The sequence below is a fragment of the Strongyloides ratti genome (assembly GCF_001040885.1).
Source record: "Strongyloides ratti genome assembly S_ratti_ED321, chromosome : 2".
NCBI classification, from domain to species: Eukaryota; Metazoa; Nematoda; class Chromadorea; order Rhabditida; family Strongyloididae; genus Strongyloides; species Strongyloides ratti.
The window spans coordinates 9,996,538-10,009,673 of record NC_037308.1 but is presented as its reverse complement, the minus strand read 5'-3'; the positions used below and the strand labels follow the sequence as shown (position 1 = coordinate 10,009,673).

Below are 13,136 nucleotides of genomic sequence, written 5' to 3'. Positions count from 1 at the left end.
TATATGTAGTACTTTTCTTTAAAATAATTGAAAATAGATCAAATTTTATATAAATGATAATCACTTTTATTGTAGGTTAAAGGATTGCGTTAAATAAAGTAAATTTAAAAGATTTTGTTAAGACACAATCTTTGTGTGGAAGAAGTTTGATTAAAATGATTGATATAAAAGAAAGTTAAAAAGCATTGTAATAAATTAACATAGTGATTGGATCAAATTTAATGTTAAAAAGTTACATTGTAACAACGGAACAAGCTTAATGATCCCATTAAATTTAAAAGTAGTAAGGGGACCTAATGAAGATATATAATATAGTAGTAAATATATTTTCTTCTAGTTAGTATGGTTAATAAAATCAGAAAATAAAAATTTTTTTTTTTTAAATTGTTATATTTTTAAATATTTATCAAAAAAAAAGGGATAAGTAAACCTTATGATTATTTTAATGATAAAAATATCCATTGAAATTAATGAATCTCTATGAAATTGTTTTCAATTCACTTATTTCAAACTGGCTTTTATTCTTCTCACTATATATTTTTTAAATTATATATAACGTCATCATTTTCTATAACACGTAGTTAATTAATATTTAACTGATGAAATATATTTTAATAGAGATGTGATACCTCTTCATAATATTATTTAACAAACTAAAAGTAATTACACTTACCTAGAACTCTTCAAATGTAATTTTAACAAATAACGCTTAAAAACTTAAGTGAAATAAAGTTTTTGAGATATCTCATTATTGTAAAAATGTAGTTTTTATCTAAAAAAAAAAAATTTTTAGATTAATAATTCAAAATAATTTTTAAAACCTTTTTGTGATCAGATGATGACAAAAAAAAGGGACAAAGAGGTTAATATATCACTTGATTTGTTTTTTATTAAATAAAATAATTTATCACTTTAAAAACAACGCTTAAAGCTTATTTTATATGCGATTCACACATATATATATATATACTAAAAAAAGAAAATTAAGCTTATAATAAAAAGATTAAAATTATTAGATAAATGTAAGTAATGTATATAATAACATAGTAGAATATTATCATCCATTTGAAAATAACAGGAAATATCTTTAAAAAAAAATATTAAGGATCCAGTAATATTTTAATAGAAAAACTAAAAATGTTTATTATTTAAATATATTATTTTATTAAATATAGTAGAAGGATTTTTAAAACTAAATAAAAAAAGGATAATAAGATTTTAGCATGTAATTGTATTAAAATAATAAAATAAATTTTTACTTAATTTGAAATTTACACCTACTTTAAAAATAATGTTTAAAAAAGATTTTTAAATTTCCTCACAAAATGATAAATGATATCATTTTAAATCATTAAAAAACAACATCTCTTAGTAATGTTTACAAAAAAAAAGATTAAAATATTAAAATTAAAAAAAAAAAAATTTAATAAAGTACAAATAATATTTAAAAAATGGATAAAAATTTAATCTTATTATGTCTATAAATAAGACTACATAAATAGATAGGAATGAATAATTTAAAAAATCTTTTTTGATAATTAAAAAAAAATATTATTTGATGTGTGCTTTTTATATTGACATAGATAGGGAAAATCTTTTGTTTTTTATGGGTAAAAATTTTAATTATTGAATTCTTTTTAGTAATGGTAATGTTTTATCAATTAAAAATTTTTTTTTTTTAAGTTTCAATGAAATATACATAATGTTATTTGGATGAGCCTACAAATGATATTTTCAGTTACTTAAGTAAAGATAATTTATTTAACTTAATCTACAAAAAAAAATCAAGTTTAAGATTTTAAAGTATTTAGTACCTATAGACCGTATCTTTTTATTGAGAAAATGTAAGGGATAAAAAAAATTGTTTTTTTTTTTAAATTTTCAAAAAAAAAGAAGAAATACTTAACACATTAGTGAAAGTAATTAGAATTTGATATTAAACATTTATTAAAAGAAAAAATAAAAGTATTAAATTATAAAAGGAATGAATGAATGAATGAAATCAATGTTAAATGAAATAATATCTTATATTAAATCTTAAAATATTCTCAAGATCAATAACAATTGAAAGTACAGTTATTTATAATTGTGAATTTACATAACATTTATACAAATAATTCAAGTACAAGATTACAGAATGCAAAGTATTTGTAATTTACTTGTTACAAGAAATAAAGTATATAAACTTAAATGAGGCGTATAAAGTTACAGAAAAATTTATGAATAGTATAAATTTCTCTATATAGAATTTCAATAAAAAAAATTTTTTTTATCAAAATGTTATTCTATATTTTTAGTTGATTCACATCATTCAAATAAGATATTTATTTTGAATATCTTATCTAACTAATTCAAGAGATGGAGAAAAATTGAAATCTAAATTATATTTCAAATACGAATATATTTATAGGTATAATTTTTGTTAAAAATATACATAATATATTTTACTGTTACATAAAATTATAAAAAAAACAAAATAAGATTGATGAAAATTATAGAAGAAATTAATTTTTACAACGAAAATATTTAATGAATATAATAATTTATTTCTTAAAAAAATCTATAATAAACGTACTAAAATAGTTATTTGTTAAAGGCTATTTATTTTAAAATTATAAAATTATATTACAACAATATTTTCAAAAAGTAAATAATTAAATCATATTGCTTAATCAAATAATATTTTGATTATGTATTTGCGACATAAAAAACTCACTCTATACTAGTTATATAATTATAGTATATTGTTTTTTGAAACCTCTTAACATTCAAATAAATTACATCATATCAAATAAAAAAATTTAAAATTAAATTCTTCTGACAACAACATGTACATTAATAAATTTTAACTTTATTTATAAATACTAGTGTTTTACACTTTTTATTCTATTTTAGTTGATATATAAAAAAAAATGAGTAGCATTGTAATATGACACATTTCATTTACAGACTTATTAAATTTTTTTTAAAACATTTTTAAAAAAAATATAATTTAAAAAATATTATCAATATTTATCCTTAACTGGATGTTGTTACAAGAATTTCATTGATCTTAATAAACACATCACCCCACAATTACCAGTCATTATAATAATATATAAAAAAAGGGTAAATTCTTTGCCTACTAACTTTTTTAACAAATAATGTTGATCAAAATTAAAGATAAACATAATTTTATTATATATATCCTGACAATATTTATTTGAATATTTAAGTACTCACAATAGTATATTTTAAAAAGAAGCGGAACCGTCAAGTGGTTGAAAAAAAAAAGATAAAATGAGGTATTTTATATAAGAAAAATATTTTAATAAATTTTATAATTTTAAAAAAAATACATATATTTTTAAATTATTTGACAATTTTGGCAATTTAAATTTTTAATAAAATTTTCTTTTTACCATTTAAATTATAATTTTAAATGTGCCTTTTTTTTAATTTTAAAAGACAGGGTAAAAAAAAATTTATTTATTATATAATAGATAATTAATTAGATACTTACTATAATAATTTGTCTATTAATATTAACATGACAATAAAAACAAAATTTTTTGCAAAAAAATAAAAAAAATCTTTTATATAATATTTAAAATATAAATATATTTAAATTTCAATTAACTTTAAAAGAATACATGTTTTATTAGTTAAATAACTCATAATTTGTGTCATATAACCTTCAAAATTTTGTCACCACCACTTGTTTTGTGTATCAATATATAAAAACAAAATTTTAATTGAGTATGGTAGAAAGATATCTTAAACATGATTTGATAATTAAAATACATATAATGACATCAATATATTTATCATAAAAATTAATTAATTAAAAGATTTTAATAAAAAGATTGAAATTATTTATTTAAATTAATAACAAATTGATGTAAATAATATATTATATGGATAAATGATAAATTGCTAAATTTAGCATATATTCTTTACATTAATTGATATATTGATAGGCAAAAAAAATTGATATGGTTAGAAATAAAATATCCAAAAAATTATTATTTTATATTTTATTTTTCCTATATACTTCATCATAAAGGTACATTTGTTATTGATTGGATAAAAATTTGAGCTAATCTAATTATATGACATATAAAGAAATTTTAAAGTTGTTATTTTAAGTGAATATTTAGTAAACTAAAGATATATTATTTGTTAACCAATTACTTCTATTTACCAATAAAAATTAATTTAAAATTTGATTGAATAAATAATTTATTTTTTAAACTTTATTTTATAGACATAAAATTTTTCCTTTAAATAATTTTTCTGTTATTAGGATAATTAAAAACTTTCCATTTATTAATATAAAAGAAAAAAAATAAAGTTAAAAGAAAAAAAATTTATATATATATTTATGAATAAAAGATAAGAAGTAGTAAAAAAAATTTTTTTTTTTTCAAATATATTATTTTTAACAATACTTAAGTACTATTATATAAAATATACTATGGTAGACTGGGATAATGTAAACTAATTATTGTAGAAAATTTTGTTAAAAAGAATACGAAAGTATTATGTAACAATGAACATACACATCAAATGATTAAATGTTAAATTTTGTGACAATCATAAAAGAAAATATTATTACTTGAAATAATGAGAAATACAAAATTGTTTTTATAACATCTCAAGGGTTCTATTTTTAAAAAATCTTGACAAAATATTAGTATCCGTTAGATTTTAAGGAAAGATAAATATTTAAATATATAAGATATATTTTACATAAAATGAAATTAAAAAAAAATTTAGTTTGATTTCAGTTAAAATAAATAATAGAAATTAATTTCTAAATAGTTTTTTTTTTTCTTACAATTTCTTTAGTATTAATTATATATTTGTAAAAAAATATGTAAAAGATGTTTCAGTATACATCAAATTGTTATATTAATAGATTGTTTTAAGGCAAAAAAAAAAAAATTTAACCAAATTTGTTTATAGAATGATTTTAAAATGGTTAATTTTTTAAAATCTTTACGTATTTTACACTAAATTATTATTTTAAAAATATATCATCATACTTTAAATTAATTACCAATAAAAGTATTTTTTTTAATTATAATAAAAAATACGAACAAACGTCAGCATTTGAAAAAAAAATAGTACAAAAAATAAATTATTTTAAGAGAAGAAGTATAATCTTTAAGTTTAATTTATTTTAAAGTAAACTTTGTAATAATATATTAAAATTTTAATCAGTAACAAGTGTATTAACTTTAATTTTAGATTATATTTTTAAATAATGATAAATTGTTAGTACTTTATTAAAGCAATTGTTTTAACAAATGTTCATTATTTTTTACTAATAATTTATTAAACAATTTTTTGTTTGAAAAAAAAAAAGATATAACATACGTAATTAGGAATAAAATAAAATTATTTATTGTTTAGATTAACAAAAATTGTTAAAATTTTTTATTCAACATATTTAGATTTTAAATATTTAGAATATAAATATTTTTTATGACAATTATCTATTGGTAAATGTTATATTTGATGTTGAGTAATATATTATATGTAACATGAATTTAAATAACAAAATCAACATTAATTTAACAATTTTATATAATATTATTTAATAAATACTCATCTTCTGGTATGAGTAGAAGTTTTAATGTACCGTTTAGGAAGATGAAATAATTAAACCCGTTAATTCATATAATTATCCAAAAATGAGATCATTAGATGTTCATAGTATATCTTTTAAAGTAATTCTTCTTGCCTTTTTTTTCCCTTACTCATAATTTTGATAAAATTTATTTTCTTCATTGAAAATACTTCTTTTTAATTTATTAATATTCTTATTAATTATTCATTTATATATATATATATAAATATATATATCTCTTTTTTTTTCATATTTGTCATAAAATTGAAGAATAATGCTAAACTCTTATTTCTATTGGTGGAGGATACTCCTCATTACAATTATAATTAACTTTTGTAATTTTTTGATTAAATGAATTTTTTTTAATACCACTTTTTTTCGTTCCATTACTATAATGTTTTTGTAATCCATTGTTATGTCTTGAGCTTTCAGTATTATTTATTGATGATTCTGGAGTTAAATAGACTGAATTTAAAGGATTAGAAGAGATAGTTTGAATTCCTGATATCTCTTCACTCTCATTACTGATTGTTAGTGTTGGCATAAAAACAGGTAAATTTGAGATTGAAGTTATTGTTGAGTATGGATCATAGATTCCTCGAGCATCTAACATTGAGACAGGTTCCGGACTACATAATGCACTAAAATAGTTAACAAATATATTTCCTTGTGAAAAAGGATTTTTAGTTCCAGGCCTTAATTTTTTATCAAAAGTTCCTTTGATGTCTTCATTGGTTGTTTGTGCTGTTGCTAAAAGATATGTATGAAAACCAGATAATCCTAATATAGACCACATAGATAGGAAACATGTTCCAGAAATAAATATTGATACAGGAGTTTCTTTTACACTTTCAATAAAAGCTTTTTTAGCACTTGAAACTATAAAAAAATATATATAATTTAATAATAATAATAATAAAATTATTAAAAACAAACCTAAGGCAATATGTGTTATAGAACTACCTAAAATTAATAAATCTAATATTGCTAATGATACAATAAAAAAATAGAAATATCTATAATTTCGTAATCCAACACAATTTCCAACCCATGGACAATGGTGATCAAAATTTAAAATACAATTATCACATATTGAACAATGACTAGATCTGGGGGGACGATATATTCTACAAGTATTACAATATTTCAACTTAAAATGTATTCCATTAATAACAACAGTCTTTGGTTGCCTAACATTTCTCCCTAATCCGGCTTCCTCAGATTGGCGGTCTATTTCAATAACTTCTCTAGAACTTGCCCTAGGAATAATACCAGGTTCAGTTAAAGAAGTTTTTAATAAACATGTAATTACAAAAATAAATAATATACAAACAATAATTGGTATGGCTGGTGAGACATTTTTAAATAAATAAGGCCCATCAAAACCAAGAAATAATCCGGTGACAGTAATTATAAGAAATAATGTTAAAAATAGAAGTGAAACCTCTTTTGACATAAATATTCTTCCATCACAAAAAAAACGATTTCTACCTTCATGATATCTCCATTTTCTTATTATTTTTCCATTTTTAGTATATGTAGGTCTAACATTAATATTATGATTATTTTGTTGGGGTATTCTATTTGTTGAATCAATTCTAGTATCTATATATGATCTAGAGAAAGGCATTCAATGTCTAAAATATATATTTTAATAGTTCAATAATCTTCTTAATATATATAATAAATAATAAAAGATAACAAAAGTAACATAATATTTATATTATTAAACAAAAAAAAAAAAATAAATTAACCTTTATCTATTGGGTAAACTATTTTAAGAATGTGTATTTTTGATTTATCAATATTAAAAGATTAAGAAATACAATTAATAATATTTTTTTTAATAACAATAATAAAAATAATATAATCAATATATATTCATATGTATATATATATATATTTATATATATATATATATATATATATTTTGATTATATAAAAGAATTGTTTAAAATAAAAATGGTTTTTCTTAAATTATATATCGGCTCCATTAAATACTATACATAAAAATATAGGAGAAGCGTTAATGTCTTAAAATAAATCTACTCCCAAAATAAAAAAAAACACTTCAATGAATGCTGCATTAAATTAGTTTTACAACATCTTTTTTTTAACACATAACAATGCCATTCAACAAAAAATTTTCTTCTTTAATTATAAAAGATAATTTTAGAAAGTGCAAAAAATTTGATATAACATTTTGAAGAATGACATTTTGATAAGAAATTACTTAATAAATTTTTATTTATTTACACTATCATAATATTTTATAGAATAAAATTTTGATGAGTAGAAAGGAGAATGATTGAAGATAATAAAATTGAAAGTTTTAACCACTGATATTTAGTTGAATTAATGTGACTTTTGTAAAAAAGTAATTGTATCAATTGAAAAATATATAAAAGGAACAAGATATGAAATAACTTGTTCATTGAACATATATACACAAAATATATGGGATTAATGAAGGATGTAAATTATTTAATTTTTCATTGTAAATGTTATTAACATTAAAATATACCCGTAAAAATTTATTGAATAATATAATTAAAATATGTATATATATATAAATATCAAAATTTTATAATAAAATAAGTATAATATCTTAACATTTATTTTTATCATAAAATATTTTATATAATCATTGTCAAATTTTATTTATTTTACTTATCATTTATTTTACCTCACTGTAATTCTTTATTTATCATTACAAATAATAACTATCTTTTTACAAATCTTAACTAAAAATTAAACATAAAACAATTGATAAGTAATGATGATATTTATATTACATTAAAAAAATATTTTTTATAACGAAAAAAAAAAAAACTATTAAATAATTTAATAATAAAATGTTACCTAATAATTAAAAATATTTTTATATAATATGATTCATAAAAAATATATATAAATTTTTTTTTTTTAATATAAATTTCTTGTTTAAGAAAAGTAGTTAAAATATATACAACACTAACTTACAAATAAATAAAACATTTTTGTGTAGTTCAAAAATTTATCACTCTTTTGAAATAAAAAACTTTTTTTTTTTACTACAAAAATTAATAGAGTAGAAGTAAATGTGATAAAAAATTAATTTATTTATTATGAAAGTATTATACATACTATTGAAATGAGATGCTAATATGTAGGAAGAAAATGAAAATTTATACAATAGATTAATGTATCTATATATTAAATGTGGATTAATAGTATAAAATATAAAATATTATATTTAAACTTTATATTTATGATTATATTGAATAATAGAAACAATAAATATGGTATTAAGATAAGAAGAAATATATATATTAATATATTACAACTCAATTTTATATTACCTATAATTGGTTTAATTTATGTTAATGTTTCTCTCTTTTTTTATACAATATTTTAATGTTACAAAAATTATTCATTAATCATTAAAAATTGACAATATTGATATTTGATATCATGTCTTTAAGTAAAATATTTTTATTTAACCTTGTACAGTAGAATTATTTTTATTATTAACATCTATACTTATAATGAGTAAATTAAAAATGTCTTCCTTTTTTTTTATACAAAACAAAGAATTTAAAATTTTTAATAAACATTTTTTTTTAATAAAAACTTTTTTTTTTAAAATAATATAAAGTATAAAGTAAATTTTTATCAAAAATAAATCAACTTAAAAAAAAAATTGATTTATTTTAATAATAAATAAATATAAAAGAATAAGCTGTTAAGATGTTAAGTAAAATAACAGTGAAAAATAGAAGACATGTACAAAAATCATTACTTATGTATTTTCGAAACATGATATAAAAAAAAAAATAAATATATGAACATATACGTGTTGTTATTTTGTTCGATCTATTTAAATATATTCACAATTGATATATTAGTATACCAATAAAATTGTGTTATTTTAACGAATACAAATTAAAATATCAATCAAAATATCTAACAAATGCATTTAACTTAACAACATTTATACTAATGAACAATTGTTTTAAAAATAAATTTAATATGTAATAATAATTAATGACTAATTATATAGGTATAAAAGAAATATTTAAGTCATATGAATTGTCCGAACCAATAAATAAATTTTTAAAATATTACTTTTCTATTTAACTAAAAAATAAAATATTTAGGGAAAATATATTATACATATATATTTATACTTTTTTTAATCATAAAATAGTTTAATAATAGTAGAAAAAAAAATTGAATGAATATTTGATCATACCAAGTTATGAAAAGGAAATGGTTTATGTTATAAATATATTATAAAATTTTTAATAATATATTTGTATTAAAAGTTTTTTTCATATTATAATTTAAAATTATATTTTGGTATGGTATATAATTAGTTATAATATTATTGATGAAATAAAGAAATAAAAAAAAAGGAAAAAAAAAATAAGAAAAATTATTTAATTTTAAAATATCAATGACAACAATTACTTTTATTATCTATAGAAAAATGATGAATAATATTAAATAATATTAATGACAAAACAAATATGCCAATTTTTTTTCCATAAATTGGAGCATTAATTTTTTTTTTATTTGTTTATATTAAATTGTAACAATAATATGAGTAAAAAAAAAGATATATGTTTAATTTAAAAATATATATTTATATGATTTATTTAGATAAAATAATAAAAATGTATGATTAATTTTATGTAATATAGAAAATTGTATAAAGAAAAATGTTTTATCTTTTAAGCTATCTTATTTTTATATAATACAAAATAAAGAAATCGTTTTTACTATTTATATGATAAAAATGTTTAACTAAAATAAGCCCTTTTTATACAACTCACTTGAGGAATGCCTACTTTGTGTATTTAAAAGATAACAAGAAGATATCTCTAAAAACTCTTATAGTTCATTTTATAAAACAGTAATTGTTCTTTTAAAAGGCTGAATAGTGGTATAAAAAATAGTTGATAAAATAAGTAAGGCATAATTAATAAAACAAAACTTTTCTTATTGAATATTAAACTAACATCTTCAATTTTTAATTTCATATTTAATTTGACATTACCAATAGAAAGTATAATTAAGTATATAATTATAAAAAATTTTAAATGAAATTTATTTAAAGAAAAAAAATTACAATAAATATAAAAATGTTATACTTAATAAATTAATGAGATCGTTATAAAAAAAAATGATTGAAGATTATCGACAATATTCTAATGCTTCTTTTGTAGGTGCCTCTGGAAGTTTAGCCTGTAAAAATAAATCAGGGAAATATTTTTCTTGTAATACATTAAATTTTTTATTTAAAATATATGCCATTGCATAATAGGGAGAAGTGGAACCATTGTAACGATAACAATTATCAAACATTCTTTTTATATCAGCTACAAATTGATGCTCATGTGAATATCCATTTTTATCAAGCTTGCTTTTAATAGTTGATAGATCAATAGGATTCTCAATAAAACTATGATAACCTGGTACCTCTTCCTCAGAAACTGGATTTTCAAAAGGCCATACAATATTTTTATGACTTTTAAGCTCTTTTAAAATAGTTTGACATTTCTTTTCAAAATCTATTTCAGGAGGATCTATTCTTGCTAATTTTCTAATATTATATCTTTCAAAACCAGAGATTTTGGAAAGAGCAACAATAGTTGATTTTTTTAAATTACCTTTACCACTTTCTTTAAATAAATGTTCAATTCCAGCATATGTTTTTGAGACATATGAACGTACTGGTTGAATATCTATTACCAATTTATCAGCCATTCGACTGACGTATTCAATTTGATCTTTTAAAAGTGTATAATCTACTTTTTCTATAACACTAACACCCATGAGCTTAGCTCCATCATAATGCTTTATATAATTTTTATAGTATTCTTCATTTAATTCAATATCTTCAACAAAACCATGCTTAGAAAAATAACCTGCTGCTTTGTTATCAGCATACGTTAATAAATATGGAATATTTAAATGATTACTATAAGTTTTCATTAAATCCATAATAAATGAACCAAAACCATGCGATTGATGTTTGAGTTGAACGACACAAAATACAATTTCAATAAAGCCACGTAATTTGAATTCACGAAAACATATACCTGCAATAACTTGCTCTTTTTTAATTGCTGTTTGTTTTGAGCAAACAATAATTGATTTATGTCTAAAATCAAATACTACCTTATTAACATAATCTTTTCCCATATTTGGTAAAGCAGTATTAACAACTTTCTCAAATTGTGAAAGATAAGCTCCATACTTTTTTCCATTTTTAGCTAATTCAGCTGTTGTAATAACTCTTGCAATATAATCATTACGAATATCTAAAGGTACATTAGGTGTAACAACATTTTCTTCAACAATTTCATTAAATTTTTCCAAATATACATTTTTATTACCATTAATTTTTACATTTGGTACTTGTAAAGAATCTTGTTTAACATTTGAATTTTCTCCATCATCAATACATAATGTTGCATTTTTTATTTCTTGCATTTCTAATTCTCGTAAATTTTTTTCATACTTAACCAATCTATTTTTAATATTTAAGTTAATTTGTCTTTTACCCTTACCAAGAATAATTACTTTATCCACAACATCATAAACTTTATTAAGTAATTCAAGACAATCACAATCAAGTTCTAAAATATTATCATTCAATAAACTTTTACGCATCTTTATCAAAAATGTAGCTCCAAAAAATTGAACATTCATAAGTAATTTAATATAATTACATTTTTGAGGTATAATAACATTAAAAAGCCATTGTTTATAAAAATCAACATACTCAATAAATTGTTGTGGATCTTCATCACAATTAATATAATCATCAGGACATGGTAATTCATAATCATTTAATGCATCCAATAATTTCATAACTATCTTTTTATGATGATTTTGTTCATTCATATTATATTTAACCATTGAAACAAGATCAACAAGATTAACTGTATCTGTAACAATAAAATCAAAACCAGGTTTAAGATTCTCATTTAAATTAAAGTCTTGTTTTCTTAAACATTCAATCATTCCATCACGTATGATTACTGCAAGACCTTTGCAATATATATCTTCATCATTTAATACTATATCATGTACATCACGACAATCCATAACTATACGACACATAATCTCCAATTGTTGATCTGTCATTTCATTTAACTGAGCAACATGATACTCTGAAATGATATCATAAATTTAAGTATAAAAAATATATATATTTATGTAATACCTAATGGATGTTGACATTTATAACATAATGTATATCCATAACATTCTTCAAGTATTAATTGATCAGGTAAATCAAAAGTTTCAAGTCCATTATATGAAAATCCTTGGCATTCACATCTATCTGATGTACATGGTAAAAAAGGGGCACATAATTTTTGATTAGGATTTGATATAGTTTCTTTTATATTCATTGACTTGTAATCTGAAATTTTTTTGGAATGGCCATTTTGTAAAAATTCTTTTGAAGAATAATCATAATTAGGATCTGGAAAATAACAGTTTACTTCTTCTAAAATTTCTTTCATAC

At 19.0% G+C, this 13,136-nt stretch overlaps 3 protein-coding genes across 3 annotated transcripts; all 3 read right to left on the bottom strand.

Moving 5' to 3' along the window:
* Positions 1–5,891: 5,891 nt before the first annotated feature.
* On the bottom strand, positions 5,892–7,244 carry SRAE_2000317700 (Palmitoyltransferase; the record flags this gene model as incomplete). Its single annotated transcript, XM_024654338.1, has 2 exons — positions 5,892–6,493; positions 6,551–7,244. 2 exons carry the CDS (start codon positions 7,242–7,244, stop codon positions 5,892–5,894), a joined length of 1,296 nt encoding a protein of 431 aa, XP_024507720.1.
* Positions 7,245–10,792: 3,548 nt separating this feature from the next.
* On the bottom strand, positions 10,793–12,094 carry SRAE_2000317600 (Histone acetyltransferase KAT2B; the record flags this gene model as incomplete). Its single annotated transcript, XM_024654337.1, has 1 exon — positions 10,793–12,094. The coding sequence occupies one exon, from the start codon at positions 12,092–12,094 to the stop codon at positions 10,793–10,795; it is 1,302 nt and encodes a 433-aa protein (XP_024507719.1).
* Positions 12,095–12,096: 2 nt separating this feature from the next.
* On the bottom strand, positions 12,097–13,134 carry SRAE_2000317500 (Histone acetyltransferase KAT2B; the record flags this gene model as incomplete). The annotated part of the gene is made up of 3 exons (XM_024654336.1): positions 12,097–12,131; positions 12,172–12,777; positions 12,831–13,134. 3 exons carry the CDS (start codon positions 13,132–13,134, stop codon positions 12,097–12,099), a joined length of 945 nt encoding a protein of 314 aa, XP_024507718.1.
* Between the last annotated feature and the right edge of the window lie 2 nt (positions 13,135–13,136).